The 18,726-nt window shown below is 41.6% G+C and overlaps 1 protein-coding gene across 6 annotated transcripts in view; it reads left to right on the forward strand.

Moving 5' to 3' along the window:
* Nucleotides 1–18,726, forward strand: part of ICA1 (islet cell autoantigen 1) — a 68,189-nt gene that overhangs the window by 40,602 nt on the left and 8,861 nt on the right. For 5 of the 6 annotated variants that reach the window (XM_048511013.1, XM_048511016.1, XM_048511014.1 and 2 more), the window contains exons 9-12: nucleotides 3,320–3,417; nucleotides 9,000–9,049; nucleotides 11,397–11,459; nucleotides 11,549–11,590. In XM_048511013.1, coding sequence (XP_048366970.1) covers nucleotides 3,320–3,417; nucleotides 9,000–9,049; nucleotides 11,397–11,459; nucleotides 11,549–11,590 — 253 coding nt within the window. The remainder of the gene's footprint in view (nucleotides 1–3,319; nucleotides 3,418–8,999; nucleotides 9,050–11,396; nucleotides 11,460–11,548; nucleotides 11,591–18,726) is intronic. The other variant, XM_048511018.1, reaches the window with a different exon arrangement.

Here is an 18,726-nt window from a genome sequence, read left to right on the forward strand (position 1 = left end):
GCTTTTAATTTGTTCCCTGGAATAAATTCAATTTAATCCAGGTCTTGGATCATGTACTACAGTTATTTTCTTAATATAGGTAGTAGTAGCTCCCATTGTGAGGTTGTTGTATTCCTTCTTGGATATTTGAGAGCTCCCTTTTATTTAGATGTTTGAATAGTCTCGCTAGTGTTTTGTGTCAGTACTCTTTCAAATGTGGCTTTAGTAGTACCTTTTCAAGCTATCTAATTGTTCATATAGCACAAGTTTTCATAGACTACAGCCTTAAAAAGTGTCATCTGCCTTAAGTCCCACTGAGAAAGATGGACTTTAAACAGACAGACAGACAGACAGACAGACAGACAGACAGACAGACAGACAGACAGACAGACTGCAGCAGAAAGCTGGTCAGAGAGTTAATGCAGTTTTACCTTCAGTTGTTCCTAATGGAATAGGAATTCCTGTTCTGTCACTTTAAGTGCACAACAGGATTGATTTTCTTGAATTTGACCACTCTGAAGTCTCTGATATACGTTCAAAAAAGGCTGATATTTTAACTTATTGGTTTTATTGTATCAGTGCTGGAGGGGTCCATTCCTATATTTCTTTAACATTTAGCTGAAAAAGATTATTCACAGACTTTAGGCAAGATGTTTTGTTCATGGTGTAGTTAGAATTGTTTGGTTCTGAAACTTCTGCTGACTGATGTTAATTTGCACATCTGGATCTAGATTTGCACATCTGGATTATGGGTAGTATGCTTATTAATAGATAATAGTTGTGTAAGGCCCGGTTTCTTAGAGAGCTGGACTATACTTAAGCCAGTATAAGATCTTATTTTCAGGAGATGTATATGACTTGGTTAATAAATAATGTTCCTTAATAAGAATGTTGGTGTTGCCACTTCTCATGCTGGGTTCTTGGGATAAATTTGTCTCCTGGGCTTTTATCTGCGTCAATATTCATAGAAAACTATTTTTTTAATGGAGGGAAATTAAATTACATGTTAGTGCCTAAAAATACCAAAGGTAACATAAGTTCAAACAGCTGTTTTCAGCTAAAGAAAGATTAAAGTTATATTGGCAAGACTTTGTAACACTTCCATTGGTGAATCAGTCTGCTGAGCTGTGGAACAACTTGAGAGCTAAACTAGATAAGAGGGAATATTTTCAACTTGGCACGCTGTTTTGAACGACAGTCCTTGTGGTAGATAGTGTGGTAATATTAGAAGAAACTCTGATTGTGCCCTACTTTGTTGTGTACCCTTGGCCACCATGACTGATGACTTTCATTAGGAAAGTGAGGGGGGAGGGAAGTGAGTCCCTACTGATACTCCTAAATGTTTTGATAGTTTTTAGAACCATCATTCATGCATCTTTCTGGATAGGCTTGCTGGGCTGGATGTGCTTCAGTGGGTTCAGCAGTGGTATAGTGGCTAAGAGCAGGTGGAGGCTTATCTGGGGAATTCAGATTAGCCTGTGCACTCCAACACACACCAGCTGGGTGACCTTGGGCTAGTCACAGTTCTTCTGAGCTCTCTCAGCCCCACCCACCTCACAGGGTGTTTGTTGTGAGGGGGGAAGGGAAAGGAGATTGTCAGCCCCTTTGAATCTCCTTACAGAAGAGAAAGGGAGGATATAAATCCAAACTCTTCTTCTTCATTCTTACTTGGCTGGTCAAATGCAGAAGATAGTGTAGGGGACAGGGGATTATTGCTTGCCCCGTGACATTTATTCTGTGGGGTCCTGCAAGGTTCTACCTTGTTCCCTGTGCTGTTGAACATCTGCATGAAAGCACTTGAAAAGGTAATCCAGGGGTTTGGAGAGAGGATTCACCAATATGTGTGTGACTCCATGCTCCAATTCTTCTTAAGAGTTGAGTCAGGTAGAGCTGTAGAAATCCTGAACAGAAAAGCTGATGTGATAGATTATGGCCAATAAACTGAAACTCAATCCAGACATGGGGCTGCCTTTGAAAATTATATGGAAACTTCATTTGATCCAAAATATGACAGTTAGGCTGTTATTAAAGGTTGGTTACAGCGATCTCATCACCTTGGCGCTTAAAGATCTTCACTGGCTATTTGCCTGTTTCTGGGAACTAATCAAATTGCTGCTTCATATCTAAGCCTTACATGACATAGAGGCACAGTGAATAAAGCACCAGCTCCTCCCATACCATCTGGTCCAGCAGATGAGAATTGCCTCCCAAACCCTACTCGCCATGTTCCCACCTTCAAAAGTAAGGGTTCTGAAATCTGGAGAGAGGATATTTTCTGTGGCGGCACCTCTGTATCCAGCCCCTGACTCTAATCTGGCAGCAGCATTTTGGACCAGCTGAAGTTTGTGGACCAGTTTCAAAGGCAGCCTCAGGTTGAGAACATTACAGTGTAAGCAGAGCATGGAAAACGGTGGCCAGACCATTTTTTTTTTTGAGGAAGGACCTCAGCTAATATATTAACCAAAGTGATAAAAAGTGCCCTATGCAGCAGAGCAGATCTGGGCTTCTAGCCATAGGCCAGGATCTAGCATCACACTGAACTGCAAATCTGCTGCTTTAGGGACAGTGCATCCCCCCACCCCCCACCCCACACACACACACACAACAGGACAGTTCCATAGCCCCCAGGCAGCTTCTCCATTGACTAACAGCACCTTAGTCTTATCTGGACTGAGTTTCAGTTTATTAACCCCAGTTAATCGGCTCTTCCCATTAACTTCTCCGGGCACCTTTTCAAGATTTCCATAGACCCAACTGACTCAACTGCTAAGGAGAAACATATTGGTAACGCATTACTCAAAATTCTTGATCATCTCTGGAAGTGGTTTCATGTAGATGTTAAACAGCATGGGAGACAAGATGAAATCCTGCAAGACCTCATACCATAAATGCCATCGGGTTTAGCACCCCTTCCAAAAGTGAAAGCCATGTTTGTTTGTTTCAGCAAAAGCACTTTAAAGATGAAGAAATTTATTGTAACAAAAGCCTTCATCACCCAAAGTCCACTTAGATGCATAAAGTTGTCTTCCTTACCCTAAGTAAAGAACCTAGCTCAGCCGTTGGTATAATACAGGTTTCCATCTTCAATGATCTCCTGTTTGATGTAGCTGGACTATCTGCACATCCTTCCTGTTTTTCATTCTATTTCCACAATAGTTTGTCCTTTTTTATGCTATAGATACCCTCTTTTTTCCTGTTTAAATTTAAATAGTTCATATCATTGTGGGACTTCTGTTTTATGCAACTTTGATCAATTGCAAAATATTTTGTTTTTCAATGAGCATTCCTCATTACGGAATTGTTCCATTTTCTTTCATGTGTGGATTGATGGGTGACCTAGAGCTTACAAGAACCTGTAAACAAACTAACGGAGAATGAAGAAAAGGAGGAGGAACTGCAGCTGGACAGCACCAAATCAACAGACGATCAGCAGAGTCAGTAAGTCTTGTGATATTCATCTTGGAATATAGTAACCTTTTATATGACGATGCACTTCCAGATTTGTTTTGGCTGAAATTGAAAAAAAAGCTGTATTTCTGATTGGAAGTATAGAAAGCTAGCAAGTCTCTGAGCAGATGAGACTTAAAACAGCACATCAGTATGAAGGAGTGCTGTCAGTGCCTGCACTTGGACCTTTTCCCATAGTCCTTTTCTGTTAGTAATTTTTGACTGCCTTGGTCACATGGACTGTTACCCAACTTACCACAGCACATGGACTGTTACCCAACTTACCACAGCTCATGAGGTGCTGCAGAAACTTCAGGGTGAAATCCTCTGCACAGACCTGTGCCTAAGGACTATTTTTCCATACCTCACAGTGCAGCAGACATCCCAAAGAAAAGTGAAGTGTTTCCCTGAGCCTTTTGTCTGTGATGGGAGACATAAACTCTCCCTTTATGTTTCTTCTAAGAGAGGCTGAATCTGTTGGAATAACCTCCTGATTTTATACACCATTTGCTTTCCTAAGATGAATATTCAGCAGCTTTTTCTGCTAAAACTAAATCCACACTTGAAATATGCTTTGTCTGAATACAAAATGCACATAGTTTTTGCTTTTTGAACCCTGTTCCATCCATGTCTTTATGGATGTCCCTCTATATAGGAACAGAATTCAAGTTGGAATAATCTTTTTGTTTGCTAATTTGCTTGAACCTTGGATGGGGCCAAGTCCTGGTAGCATAACTTGCCCAGTTTTTGGTTTAGTGGGACAAAGAATATCATATGGGAGGATGCATGTTTCATTCCATCCTTTAGTGTTCCTTTTGCATGCAAGAGTTGGAACGGATCCACTGCCCATTTTGAGCCCTGATTAGCTTTTGTAATTTATACAGGGTTTGGCAAGTAATCTAGTATGTCTGTAAATGTATATCCTGAGAACTGCTCCTGGTGGAAATTTAGAAGAATATATAAACGGGCTAGTCAGGCCATGCAGAGAAAAGAAGGGAAAGAACTGAACTTTCTTCTGTGGAAGTGCCCTGAGTCAGAAATGGGTTTGTCAGCATTGTTATGTTTTGGTTTCCAATGGTTATTCTGAATCTCCAGATTTAAGTTCCCAATGTGTATTGGAGAGCAGCTTTGAGTTCTGGCTGCATGGTGTTTGGCTACACATTTCACAGTGTCTTAGCATTTTGTTTCCAGATAAACAATAAACAACATGCTGACTGGTGCTGCACATTTAGAGGTTGAAGCATCTTGCTGAATAACTTTTATAGACCATTATCATGTTCACATGTGCCCATAAAAGCAGCTCAGGATTACCTACACTGAAAATGAATTAGCAGAGTAAATAATAGGTCAGAGATGCAAGAGATAACAAATGAATTTACACTAAATATAGGAACAGTCTATTCAAGTGTTCAGTCCAGGTGTCTGTCCAGGCTATCTTTGCCTGTGTGACTGTCTCTTCAATGCTGGAAAAAGAAAGGAGAGATCTTTCCAGAAGCTCATGTGATTCTAGCCATTTGACTCAGTTAACTGTTGCTTGACTGAGTGAAGCAGGTACTTATAAAATCCTAACAAAATGGCATCCACTTAAAAGCTTAACTTGGCTTTCTCAATGAGTGGTTTTGAATGACTGCTATAAAGAATGTCCCCTTATGAAATCCCTACCTGTAGGTAGAATCTTACTTCTGGTAATCAGTGTGTTTATCTCTGTGTTGTGCCATCGAGTCACTTCCAACTTATGGCGACTCTGTGATTAAACCACTTCTAAAAAGTCCTGTCACTAGCAGCCTTGCTCAGGTTTTGCAAAGTGTGGGCCATGGCTTTTTAAACTGAGTCAATCCATTTCAAGTTGGGTCTTTTCCTCCCGCTTTCAGTTTTTCGTAGTATTATTGTCTTTCCCAGTGACACTTGTCTTCTTGTAATGAACAAAGCAGTCCGTTTGGTCATTTTAGCCTCTAGGCAGAGTTCAGACTTGATTTGTTCTAAAACTCACTAAGTTGTTTTTTTGGCAGTCCTCAGTATCTGTAATACTCTCCTCCAGCAGCATGTTGTCAATTTTCTTCATTGCCCAAAATTCATGTCCATACATAGTAATGGAGAATATTATGGTATGAATTTTCTTGATCATAGTCACCAGCAATACATCCCTACACTTAAGAATCTTCTCTAGTTTCTTCATGGCTGCCCTTCCCAGTCTCAGTTTCCTGTTGATTTCTTGATTGCAGTTTCCCTTTGGATTGTAGACTGAGCTAAGGAATAGAAAACCTTCAACAATTTCAGCCTCTTCATTGTCAACCTTCAAGCTGTATAATTCCTCAGTAGTCCTTGTTTTTGCCTTCTTGATGGTTCTCTGTAATCCTGCTTTGGCACTTTCTGCTTGAAACTTCATCAGTCGTTTTTTCAAGTCATCAGTATTTTCTACCAATATGGTATTAGAAGAAGAAGAAGAAGAAGAAGAGTTTGGATTTATATCCCCCCCTTTCTCTCCTATAGGAGACTCAAAGGGGCTGACAGTCTCCTTGCCCTTCCCCCCTCACAACAAACACCCTGTGAGGTAGGTGGGGCTGAGAGAGCTCCGAGAAGCTGTGACTAGCACAAGGTCACCCAGCTGGCGTGTGTGGGAGTGCACAAGCTAATCTGAATTCCCCAGAGAAGCCTCCACAGCTCAGGCGGCAGAGCTGGGAATCAAACCCAGTTCCTCCAGATTAGATACACGAGCTCTTAACCTCCTACGCCACTGCTGCATATCACAAATGGTTAATGCTCTTTCCATCCGTTTTCATTCTACCTTTATGTTAATCTAATCCAGATTTTCTACTGATACGTTCTGCATATAGATTGGACAGTTTGGGAGACAAAATACATCCTTTGCCATCTTTGCCAAGCGGAATCCATTCTGTTTCTCCATATTGTGTCCTAGGAGTTACCTCTTTTCAGAGTAGAGGTTGCACATCAAAACTATAAGGTGCTGTTGCACACCTATTTCCTTTAAAACCACCCATAGCTTTTCATGAACCACACAGTCAAAAACTTTTCTGTAATCTATGAAACAGAAGCTGACTTTCTTCTGAAATTTTCTCATACACTCTAGTAACCAACCTAAATTTGCAATTAGTGGGGAGAATAGAGTTTCTCCACTTCCTGCTTCTGAGTATGTAATCTATTTGATATCTGTTTGGTTGCCTGAAACATGTTCCCAATTAACAACTTGTCTTTACAGAATGTTATGAGTCACTCTAATGCTTTATTTCGTGCTCCTAGCCCAAATTTCCCCACTGTATTGGATTCTGCTGTGTTTCTCATTTTCTTCCTGGACACTTGCAAAAAAGACTACAATTTCTTTCTCTTCAGCATCTGTACTTGGGGTGTAAACTTGAATGATGGCTTTGTTGAAAGACTTTCCATGAAGTCTAATTGGTACTATGCTTGTGTTATATCTTGCCTCACTGTTAGAGCAACTCAATTTCTTCCGTGTTTGTCATTTTCCAACTAAAATCCTTTGCAATCCTGGGAGTCACTAAACTAAACTGGACTGGATTAGGGCCTTTGCAGTCAGAAAATAGCAATGTTTAAATGCTTCATTTCGTGTTTTATGATTTCAGATTTATCTTCATACTTCTCATGTTCTCTGACCATATGTGTCAAACTGCATTGGACTTTCCTTTTGTATCCATTCACATCAACAACTGAATATCCTTTCAGCTTTAATCCAGTTGTATCATTAAGAATAGCTCTACTCGTACTTGTTCTCTGCTCTTCCCCTGGGGGTTCCAACTTCCATCATTATATCTTTTTTTCCATTTTGGATTGTCTCATCATAGAGTTTTTGAGGTAAAAGATGATCAGAAGTGGTTCACCATTGCCCCCTTCTGCACATTACCAATCAAGGTTAGCTGAAGAATCACTGCTATTGCCTATGAAAGATCCTCTGCTAGTGTCACCTTCCACTACTACTATTACCCTGAAGCTACCCTTCAAGGATTCCTCCACCCCCTCACCATTGGAACTGTCAGTTCTCTTCTGCTAATGTGGCCACCGATTCCTACAAGGAGTAGATGCAGCTGTGGCCACCGATTCCTACAGGGAGTAGATGCAGCTGTAACAATTCCACCTTGAGTGACTCTGCTAGGAGTATAGTCTCCTGACAGAGTCGGAACTCCTTATGGTTTTGCTCTCAGCTTCACTGAAACATACAATCCTTTTCACCGTGTTAAGATGTATGTCAGAGGGGAGTACGGGTAATCCCTGTGTGCTCCAAAAAGTGTACATAACTGCTGCAAACTCCCGTTACCAGCCTGCTTGATGCAAGTTGCTCAGAATGTTATGTTCCTTTTCTTTTCTAAAGCAAAGCTGGAAGAGTCTGTAAAAGCAGTACCTTGTCAGGTCCCCCCCCCCCCCGCCTCCTCTTTCACTCCTCTTATAAAACTGAAGGAACAGCTGATCTGTCCTCAGTGCTTGGCTCATGGTTCAGATAATATCACAGTGTGACATCAGGCATAGTATATCAGCAATCTCTGCCAAGCTGGTGCATCAGTTGCCATGTAACCAGTCCAGTGGCTCTGCAGGCCTCTCTGCACCAAGGTCAAGGAGAAGAGCTGTTCTCTTCCTCCTACCAGAGTATCAAATAATATTATTGAAAGAAGAAAAGCCAAAAGTGCTCTTGGCCTAATATTTCTCAGTACAGGTACTTACGAATGCTTTTTTTTGCATCCACTAGACAGAGAATGTGATGGAATTGAACTATGGCAAAGATAACTCACCATGGTAATAAAGCAGTTGTGGAGATGGAGACATTTTAATATGCATAACATCCGCAAATCATTTTTGCTGCAGTCTGTATTGGAAAGGTTTGGAGGTGTTTTTTTTTTTTTTAGTCTTGTGAGTAGATCAGCATATTCAGCCCTCTTGAGAAGTTATAGTCACAGGCAACCTTCCTTTACTATCTGTCGTGCTGGCACACCATTTATTAATGTCACCTGACATGATGACTTGTGATCAGCAATATCTTCTCATTGGTGAGCTGCTAGTGTGGGGGGCTGATCCAGCAACTCTCCTGGAAGGCATCATGACATGGCAGTGGAGACACCAGGGCTTAGTGCTTCAGCATGTTGCAGGCTTATGGATGCTGAGTGGGTAGCAGTGCAGATTACTGCAGAAGTGGCAGGAATGTCTGCCCGTGACCTCAGGACACTGCCTGGAAAGAGCATCAGATCCTGCTCTATCATTCAGTAGCAGCAGTAGAAGCTAGTAATACAAGCGGAAGTGAACTGCTGCAGGTATTTGTGACAATCATCTGCTGTAGCAGTTGGTATATTCCACACTGAGTGTGAATTGACTGGAGATCATCTTTAAGATTATGCCTGGAGATTGTGTAACAGCTGATAAAATGCCATTCATTCACAGGTTTATGTCATAGAATGTATTGAATTACCAGCATCCACAACATTTCAAGATCTCTTGATTATCCCACAGAACAAAGAAGGCATCCATAACTTGATTGTATTTTTCCCCTAAGTATGTGATATGCCAGAGACTAAAACTTAATTCTCATATTCTCTCCCTCCCTTCAATTTAAGGTTGATTTCATTAGATGATGAAAGCCAATCCAAGGAACTAGCCAACTCAGGTATTTTGTTTTTTACATCTTTCAGATGCCATGTGCTTCATGCTTATTAGTTACTGTACCTTAAATAGATGTAATGTGAATAGGGGGGGGGGGGGTTGCCATCTATACTGCATTGTTTGAGAGTATTTTCCATCTAAGCTCTTGAAATTTAAATCACATGGAATCATTTATGAGCAGATATGTATGTATGCTTATTTTAAGTGCTAATGTTTAGATAGTCCCCGCTGCTTTTATAAGTTTTAGCTAATTTATGATGATTTTATGGTTGTATTTATGATATGCTGTACACCGCCCAGAGCCCTTCAGGGACGGGGCAGTATAGAAGCTCAAAGTATAAATAAAATAAAATAAATATTGGGTTTTTTCTTTAACAACTGTCAAGGCACCTAAAAAAAATAAGTGATGTATTGGGGGCACTGATCCTCTGCATCTTTTTGCTTGCTACCACTGCTTGATGGAATTTCTTCACCTTTCTTCAGCTGGAGAAACATGGTATTGTACTATGACTGCTCTTAATCCTGCTCCTAATTCTCACCCTGCCCTGTTGCAGGAGAGAGAGTCTGTGCAGCTAATGCAGCCATGGCATTCTGCTATGTTTCTTCCAATGTGCAGAAGTCCCACTGGTTCTCCATGTGTGCTCTTTCCTGACAAGTGAAAGCAAGTGCAGATAAGAGTACTGATGGAGTTAATTCTGGCTGCAGTTCTAACTTGCTTTGGGTGAGCGCGTTGTCAAGGCACACAAATTTATCTGTACCCTGGTAACTCAATAATGGATTCGAAAGGTAGACACTCTGTGTTCATCATGGAGAAATCTTATCAGCTACACATTGGGAACAACCAAGGAAAAGCTCTGCCTTTTGAAATATTTTATAATAAAGCCATTCCCTATCATGATCAGTGGTGCCTCTGTTTCCAAATCATCGTGCAGATGGAGGAATTGTACCAGATATACACTGGAAACTTAAATATTACTTATCTGACCATCATAGGGTTTGCACCAAAAGCAGGAAAAACACCCAAAGTCTCTTGTTTTCTTAACAGGCAGCCTTCCATCTGTGGTGATGATTTCTTCTGTTTAGGGAGAGGTAAAGCAGGAAAGGATGAGGCCAAAGTAATCTTGATTGTTACACATTTTAAAAAAACATTAATGGCCCCATTCAAAGGTGTCTGGGTGAAACCGCCCATGGGAGGGGTACTTGCCCCAGTGGAAGGACAAATCTGCCAGCGTGCAACCATGGCCCTCCCTGGCACTGAAACACCACGTTGGATGTTCCACAAATGTCCCTGCTGACACCAGTGTAGCATGGGTAGGCAGGGGGGAGGAGCCAATGTTAGTCAGCTTAGTCCTTCCCGTTTGCCGCCTGATGCTGGAAGCTGGTACTTTAGACTTAAGCCACCAAAAAGGTGACATAAGTCTGCTGACCCTCATTGAGGCTTCTCAGCGACAGGGAGGCTTTTTCGCTTTGCATGCCTCCCTGGGAAGCCTCTATGGGAGTGCCAGCGTGTCAGAGCTGTGGTGCCACAGCAGGCTGCCTGGCTGGGACTGTAATCTTTATGAATGGCACCGCATATCAGGAAGGAATCCAGTGTCTCTTGAAATGACGGCCCATTACACAGAATGAACATGAACGCTAGCATTTTGATGAAGTGATCGTCGAATTCATTTGTAGGCTTGACTTGAATTGACAGAAAAATTGATTTGAGGAAATGTCCTTGTAAGCTAGAATTAAGGTTTCTCTCAGTGCCTGCCGGTGGTCTACGAAATGGGGGAGAGTCTAGTTACCTTACAAGAATATTGAGGGGAATATTCCTTGCTGTTTGTTTTTAAAGTTACTGAATTAGCCATCAAAAACTGAAGATGAAATTTTGATCAGAAGCAGGGGTTTCTGAATGGTCTTTCCGAAATTGTGAAATGCTTTTCCTTTTGATACTCATCCCTTCAGTGATCTTGTTTAGGGGAATGTGTAGATAAGGACTATTCTTTTCTGTCCAGGATTTGAGTGAGTTTGTATGTAAGAAAGTCGATTAACACATTGATTTTACTGCTGCTGTACTTTTGGTTGCCCTTCTGATGTTGGGTTGTCTGTAGCTTGATTTTTAATAGTGTTTTTAACAAGATTTTGTTAGGTTATTGTTTTATCTTTGAGTTGTGAACTGATTTGGAAATGTTATTAAAGAGCACTGCATGTATTTAGGAACGTATAAGTAGATGAAATCAAGTGGCTGTTATAGTTAAGTAAGAAATCCTGACATGTGATCATATTAGATAAACTTTGAAGAGCATTCCAATCTGAAACTATGTCTCTACTGGTTTTGACTTTACTCAGTAAATATTTTGCTTTTATAGCAGAAGACGCCAAGGACATCCTGAGTACTTTTGGTGAGAGCTTCAACCACAGAGAGAGTTCAGGTATGTTCCCCAGATTAATAAACACAGTAGCACTGAAATGATGAAACATACCGATTAATAATTTCCATTTTCCTTTGCCTTATTCTTAGGAGCTATAGATGACTTGTTGGACTTGAAACCTGAGGAAAATGGTATGTGATGTCTTTGTCTAACTGGGTTCTGCAAGCAGACACCAAATACAGCAAAATTTGATCTTTACATTGTACAAGCTATCTGTTTTTCCAAGGTAATAATTTTATTTTGGGTGGCTAAGGCTATGAAAGGAAAAATCAGCTCCATCTGTAGATTTGTGTGGAATACTGATACGGAAATGAACCACTTCTGATTATAATAGCTTGCTATTTGTCAATTTCCTTAAGGGCAAGTATTGTTGTAGGCCTTAGTCGGTCTTCCAGTGGGTTTTAGCTGGGTACATTTGAGGCCAACTGCTCTTCAATAGTTTCAATGAATGAGTTCTAAGCACTTACGTTACGTAACGTACTCATCCTGGAAATTATTTTGTGGGGAGGGAGAGGGTTGCACCTTACTGTGAAGTTTCTTATACCAATCCTATCACGGTTGCGGGCATCTGAGGATGGATTTCCACAGTCCATTTTGACATGTTGAAATGACCACATCACTACCTGAGAATTTACAGCAATATCAAATTCAAAAATCCACTGCAAGAAAACAAGTCTGACACTGTATTGTCGAAGGCTTTCACGGCCGGATTCAACTGGTTCTGGTGGGTTTTCCAGGCCACACAACCAGGAAAACCCACCAGAACCAAGTCTGACATTAATGACTCAAGCTGATGCCAGACACTCGAAGGAAGGAAGGAAGGAAGGAAGGAAGGAAGGAAGGAAGGAAGGAAGGAAGGAAGGAAGGAAGGAAGGAAGGAAGGAAGGAAGGAAGGAAGGAAGGAAGGAAGGAAGGAATAGGGAGGGAGGGAGGGAGGGAGGGAGGGGTTCATCCTGGGAGCCTTCAAATGCTGGTTTCTGATACTCCTAGTTAATCCTAAATATTTCTGGGATTTTTCAGGGCCCATTTCTTGGTGTCCTGGAAAATATCAGATACCATTTTGAGATCCAATTATATGCAATAAATAGTGATAAATAGTACCAGTTGCTCCCTCTCAAGTGGGAAATAAGAAACAGACACCATTCAAAGTCTTTGGAGTGATCTTGTTGTGAAGTTGTTCCTTTTGTTGACTGTGGATTGAGCCTTGCTTGACTGGCTGCTGAAGTCACATTTGTTGTCTGTGAACCCCAGAAAGACCAGGTGTTCTTCCTGAGAAATAAGTGAACAATTAAAACCTGCTTTTTTTGCACAAGTAAATGTTGCACTGCTTAAAGGTGCTTTCCTGTGGGAAATGTATGAAAGATTATGAGAACATATTTCAAGGTGACAGTAAAATCACTTAACAACAGAATCAAAAGTTTTTAATCACTGTAGCAGCTGATGCTGTGTAAGCTACTGTTTTCATATCCATCCGTGATTTCTGAGGCCTTTGCAAATGTGTATTTGTGTTGAATTTTCCCACTTCTATGCTCTTTTTAATTACTGTCGTCAGTAATTTCTGCTAATCAGTTTGTACAAATCTATCTTTTAAAAATGTTGCTGTGCCTGTGTATATAAGCACAGTTATTTAAAAAGGGAAATAACTAAACACAGCAGTGGCATACGAAAAATCCACACTAAGCTGCCAAGTTTGCTTTCAAATATAAAAGCTGTAGACTTCATAAAAGGCAGATCTGCCAGGCAACTGGCATAACAGCAATTAAAGTGGCCTTGGCTGATTTTGCATGTCGAAATTGCTCTGTGGCATATCGAGAGAGCGTACCTGCTGCGGGGCTTCTCACCCTGCTTGCAGTTCCCCACTGCTGCGCAGCTCTTTCTTTCGCTTGAGTCAGGGCGGTGAGGGAAGCCCCGAATGGTTCCTCACAAGCCTGGGGACTTAGAAACCAAGTCTAGATTTACTCTTGGAAAAAGGAGTCGAAGCAGCTGACAAAAAGAACAGAAGGGAAAAGAAGGGGAAAGCTACAGCAAAGCAAATGGAATATTGTGTACGGTACCTGGAATATTGTGTACCTGGAGTATTGTGTGCAGTGCTGGGCACCACAATTCAAGAAGAATATTGACAAACTGGAACAGGTCCAGAGGAGGGCAACCAAAATGGTAAAAGGTCTGGAATCCATGCCATACGAGGAGTGACTTAGGGAGCTGGGTATATTTGGTGAAGAGAAGCTTAAGAGGTGGCATGATAGCCATGTTTAGATATTTGAAGGAATGTCATGTTGGTGAGTGAGCAAGCTCGTATTCTGCTGCTCCAGAAACTAGGAGTAATGGGTTCAAGGTGAAGGAAGAGATTCCACCTAAACATCAGGAAAAACCTCCTGACAGTAAGGGCTGTTCGACAGTGGAATGCACTACCTCGGAGTGTGGTGGAATCTCCTTCTTTGGAGGTTTTTAAAGAGCGGTTGGATGGCCATCTGTCAGGAGTGCTTTGATTGCATGTTCCTTCTTTGTGTTGGACCTTATTGCCCTTGGGGCCTCTTCCTACTCTATGATTCTATGAAATGAGCAAGTACGAAGCTTGTTGAGAAGAGCCACAAGAGCTTTCTTAGTTTCAGGGGGTAGGCATACTGCAGTAGAAGACCTAGATTTGATCCAGTAGCACAAGATTTTCAAAGAAGAAGTTTTTGAGAGTTAAAGCTCCTGTTGTCAGATATAAGTATCTTGTTGGTCTTTAAGGTGCTACTGAACTCAAAAAGAGCTTTTTAAGGAAATATACAGTTATGCTTTTAGGGTATCAGATTTGTAGATATTGCATCTTCATAAAGTACACGCAGTTAAAATTACTGAGAAGATAGCTTTCCTTGCTGTGTTGTGATAAATGTGAATTCTGGCATACCAGCGGAGTGGTGGGCATCTTATCCCTGAAACATTCCTTTTAATATCTGTCGTCACGTCACTGCTCTCTAATAGGCTTCTAAGTTCCTGGAAGCAAAGCAAGTCCTGCCTAATGTAGCAAAACACTCTGAGATAGTACAAGGGTCAGAATGAGAGGCGTCTCATCAGACAGAGTCGCCATGGTTTATGCCACTGTTATCAGAGATGCTGTGTAGTTTTTAGGTCAATGAAATAGCTTTCTAGTACAGTTGCTTCTAGCTTGGAGCCCTGCAGGTCAGGAGCAGGTCACGAAGTGACATATCAGTGGTGCCACCAACTCGTAATATATGCTTTATTGTGCCCGAGCACTTGCTTGCATGTTCTGTAATGTGATTTACTGACTGTAGTGAACTGCTGACTGCAAATCATGCTCCCTAAGGTAGAAGATGTCATTAACCGACCAGTTCTATTGAGTTTGTTAGGCTGAGATGAAGCTTTGGCTGGCATTGTGGTACAGCAGGTAGCCTGATAATAATACCCGATGTGGTTGACTTCTTAAAATGCTGCCCTTTCTTGACAGCTGCAACTGCAAAAGAGAGAGAAAACATAAACGAGCAGTTCAAAGCTCAGCTCATCTGTAGCACTCTCAACGATGTTTGATAAAAGTTTCAGTGGCTGCTTCCCTTTATCTGAGTTGGTCTTATCCATCAGGCGTAGGTGTTCTGATTCTTCTAGGTGGTGTTGACTCATAAGCTTGTTTAAAAGTCAACTCTGTCCCCTATCTCTCCTCCTTCGCACCCCCAATCACTTTGCTGTAACACTGTTGTGCTCTCTAAAAGAAAGCTCCCCTGTAAGGAAGAAGACAGTTCCTTTAAAGTAAAACCTGCTGACGGGAGTGACCCCTGCGCTCCAGAAGGTCCTTTCATCTAGATGTTTCTGCAATGTCAAACTCTTTACAAGGGTTCGTGATGGGTGCTGGTTTTATGTGTGGAGAATTTAGTTTGCAGCAGTCTATTTAGCCAGCTGAAGCTTTACTATTTTAGTGTGCATTTTTGAGATAGGCTGTTGGAAGTCCACCATGAAGCAACAGGGCCAGAAATCCTGTTGGAGATACTCCTCCCAAAGAACTAGCCTCATATTCATTGTGGCAGCTGTGGGACAAAAATTGGAAACTTGGCTGGAGACAGTGCCAGGTTGCATCCCTATTTCTGCCTTGGATTGCATTATTATTGAGTGCATTATTATTGCATTGATTGCATTATTATTAATAATTATTATTATTTATAACAACAACAACCACTAAAAACATGGGGATGGGGCGGTGTATAAATTTAAATAATTAATAAATAAATAAATAAATTAAATAATTTATCGTTAAATATTTAAAACCATAGATCAGGACAACAAATAGAACAAGCAAATCAAGATGGCGACCCTGGGGGAATTGGACATAATGACACTTCAAAGGCCTGGTGGAACAATTCTGTTTTGCATGCCCTGCAGAACTGCTCAAGGTCCCGCAGGGCCCTGATGGTAGGAGGCAGAGTGTTCCACAGGGCAGGGGCCACAACAGTGAAAGCTCTGGCCTGGGTAGTTGGGACTTTTATTATTCTAGTCCTTCCCTCCCACTATGTTCCATATATATGCATGTCTAGTAAAATGTTGTTTAATGGGGCACACAAGAAACAGTGAAAGTTATAAACTGGGGCCCCAAGCATTCACATTGAAACTGGAAATGTATACAGTAACCCAACACACATTTTGCAAGATGGTATGTCCAGTGGGGTGGGGGCAGGAAGGAAAGGTAAATGTTTACCTGCAATAAATGCACATTACCAGTTTTGAGCGATGGTGGCATCTGCAAAATCTCTGTGTATAGTTCAGGAAGTATTCTCTGGCAAAATCTCATATGTGCAAAAGGCTCCTGTTTGTGATCCCTGATAAACAGGTTGAAACACAGTTAGCCCAGATTGATTTGCCAACTTATAAGCCTGCAAACTCTAGCAAGGCTGACAGATTTGCTTGAACTTGGAGAGTGGCGTGTTCCGGTGTTACTCAATCATTGTGTGTTCATTTGAATCTGCTCTGCAACTAACACACAATCAGGCTTGTACAGGTTGTCATGTCCTGAGGCATATTTTCCTACCCAAACCCCTCTTTATTAATTTTTTTGCTTTTGATAACATCCAGCCTGAACTAGTGTTATAGAGAAATCAAAAGCTCGCCTGCTAATGAGTGTCATTTGGTTAGTCCTAATCAAACTTATCAACGTTCCCCGCACACACATTGCCCAGCTAATTGGGGACCTGGAAGATCAGGTATGCCTAGAACCTAACAGTTCGTTTCACTGTTTCTCTTATCCTTGACTGTGCTCATTGTACATTTACTCACTCTTCAAGCAGCTGATCCTCTTCCTGGAAGGTATCCCAGTTACAGAGCTATGCATAACTGCACACTTTGTTACTTCATATTTCCACAAACCTGCAGGGTCATGATAATAGATCACTCTAAAACAGCCACTATTCAGGAAGTCATCATGAGGTTCCACTGTTGGTTAGATTCCTGGGATGGTGGGGTGGTGGCTATAAGTAAAGTGATAAACAAATAATAGGCTTCAGTGACTCACAAGATTTCTTCCATGATACTCCCTTATCATTCACAGTTCCTTATTTACTAGTAGTCTTTGGGGAGAGCCAGTTGTAGTGGTTAAGAGCAGTGCACACTAATCTGGGGAACTAGATTCAACTCACCACTCCTCCACATGAAGCCTGCTGGGTGATATTGGGCCAGTCACAGTTCTCTCAGAATTCTCTCAGCCCACATGGTGGCAGGCAGTGGCCAACCATCTCCAGACCTCTCATCTTGAAAACCTTATGGGTCAGCTGTGACTTGTTGGCACACAAATACATGCGTACATAGTATTCATTGTGATTAAGGCAGTCTCTTTCTGATGGAAGTGAATTATTTGCCCTGATTTAATGCTGTTGGGAAGTTTTTCCCCCCTCTCACATCATTCATGCTTAGCTTTTCTCTAATCTTTCCCAAACTTGCTCTGTTTCAAAACTGTAAGGATTCTAGCAAAGCATGGATGGCTGCCACATAGGTGGGAAAGTCTGAGTTTTCCCAAACTTGCCTACACAGTTTCCATTTCCCCTACCCCATCCCTGCAGTGGCCATTTCCTCTGCTGCCAGCGGCGAACTTTTTTGTTTTGTTTTTAATTGGAAATATTGAATTGTGTGGATTTCCAGCTGTAAAAAAAATTCCCTAGTTGCTTTCAGTGGGGAGAATGAACGGAGATATAAGTATACTTTCTAAATGGAAGGCAGGCATTCAGACAACCCATTACACATAGTTATAAGCCTTATAATGATATTCAATTTTTAAAAACCAGAGAAGGACCGGTGGCACGTGGAGGGATCTGGGGAAGTCCTGTAGTTGCTACAGTGTGCAGCACCCACAGAAGCAGCAGGGAAGCTACACACACCTGCCCTAATGTGGAAAAGACCAGTTGTTTTGCCCAGTGAAAATGCTTTCATTCTTTGCACAGGTGTGATCCATTCAGCTCAGTGTCATCCCTGTTTCCCCAGCACGCACCATGGATGCATTCAGATATCGCAAGCATGGGGCGATTTGTCGGTGATAGGCATAAACTTGGCTTGTGCACTCCCTCCATTTCTTGCATGCAGAATGCAGTTGCAGTTTTCTTGGTTTCAGAAGTCCTGAATCGTATTCCAGTTCATCATGACATGCCAGTATAGGCACTTGAAGATTTTGGAGTATTTCTTCCTCACAAATTCTTAATGAACAAACTTCTGTCCCTTTATGATGTCTGAATAGAGGCAATCCCTTTGCAGACAATAGCCACATCTTATTGTGTTCCACATTAGTTGGTCAACTAGACCTTATTTACTTTGTTTACTCAATCATCTGGAAGAGAGGACATTTCATTTTTCATCTATACAGCTGAACAAGCAGCATAAGTTCCTCCCTGTCCAACAAAATGTCTGGTTTGAAAGCTCTGCTGGTTAAGGAATAATGTCACCATAAAGCTACTGTCGCGTTGTTAGCTAAACCATCTTCAATATATCTAATTCTAAACATGGCCCAATCTGTAATTGCTTAAATCCAAAGCTTGGGGCTGTGTACTGACAATCTTTTTATAAACCTGAGAAAACCCCCAGTTTTGCAGAAGACTGAAATCCAGAAGAAGGGAACAGGGAAAGCTGAGGTCATAGGAACTGCTAGGAGGAGACAAAGTGGAAATATTATGGGCAAGAAAATACAGTGGTAAATGAGGTGCCCCCCACAAATCCTTGCAAGTTCCCCATAGTGCAACTAGGCCCAGCCTGGCCGACATCATGCAACTTGGCCCAAGCTAGTGACTGGCACTGCACA

Source organism: Sphaerodactylus townsendi, linkage group LG11 (assembly GCF_021028975.2).
Source record: "Sphaerodactylus townsendi isolate TG3544 linkage group LG11, MPM_Stown_v2.3, whole genome shotgun sequence".
Lineage (NCBI taxonomy): Eukaryota > Metazoa > Chordata > Lepidosauria > Squamata > Sphaerodactylidae > Sphaerodactylus > Sphaerodactylus townsendi.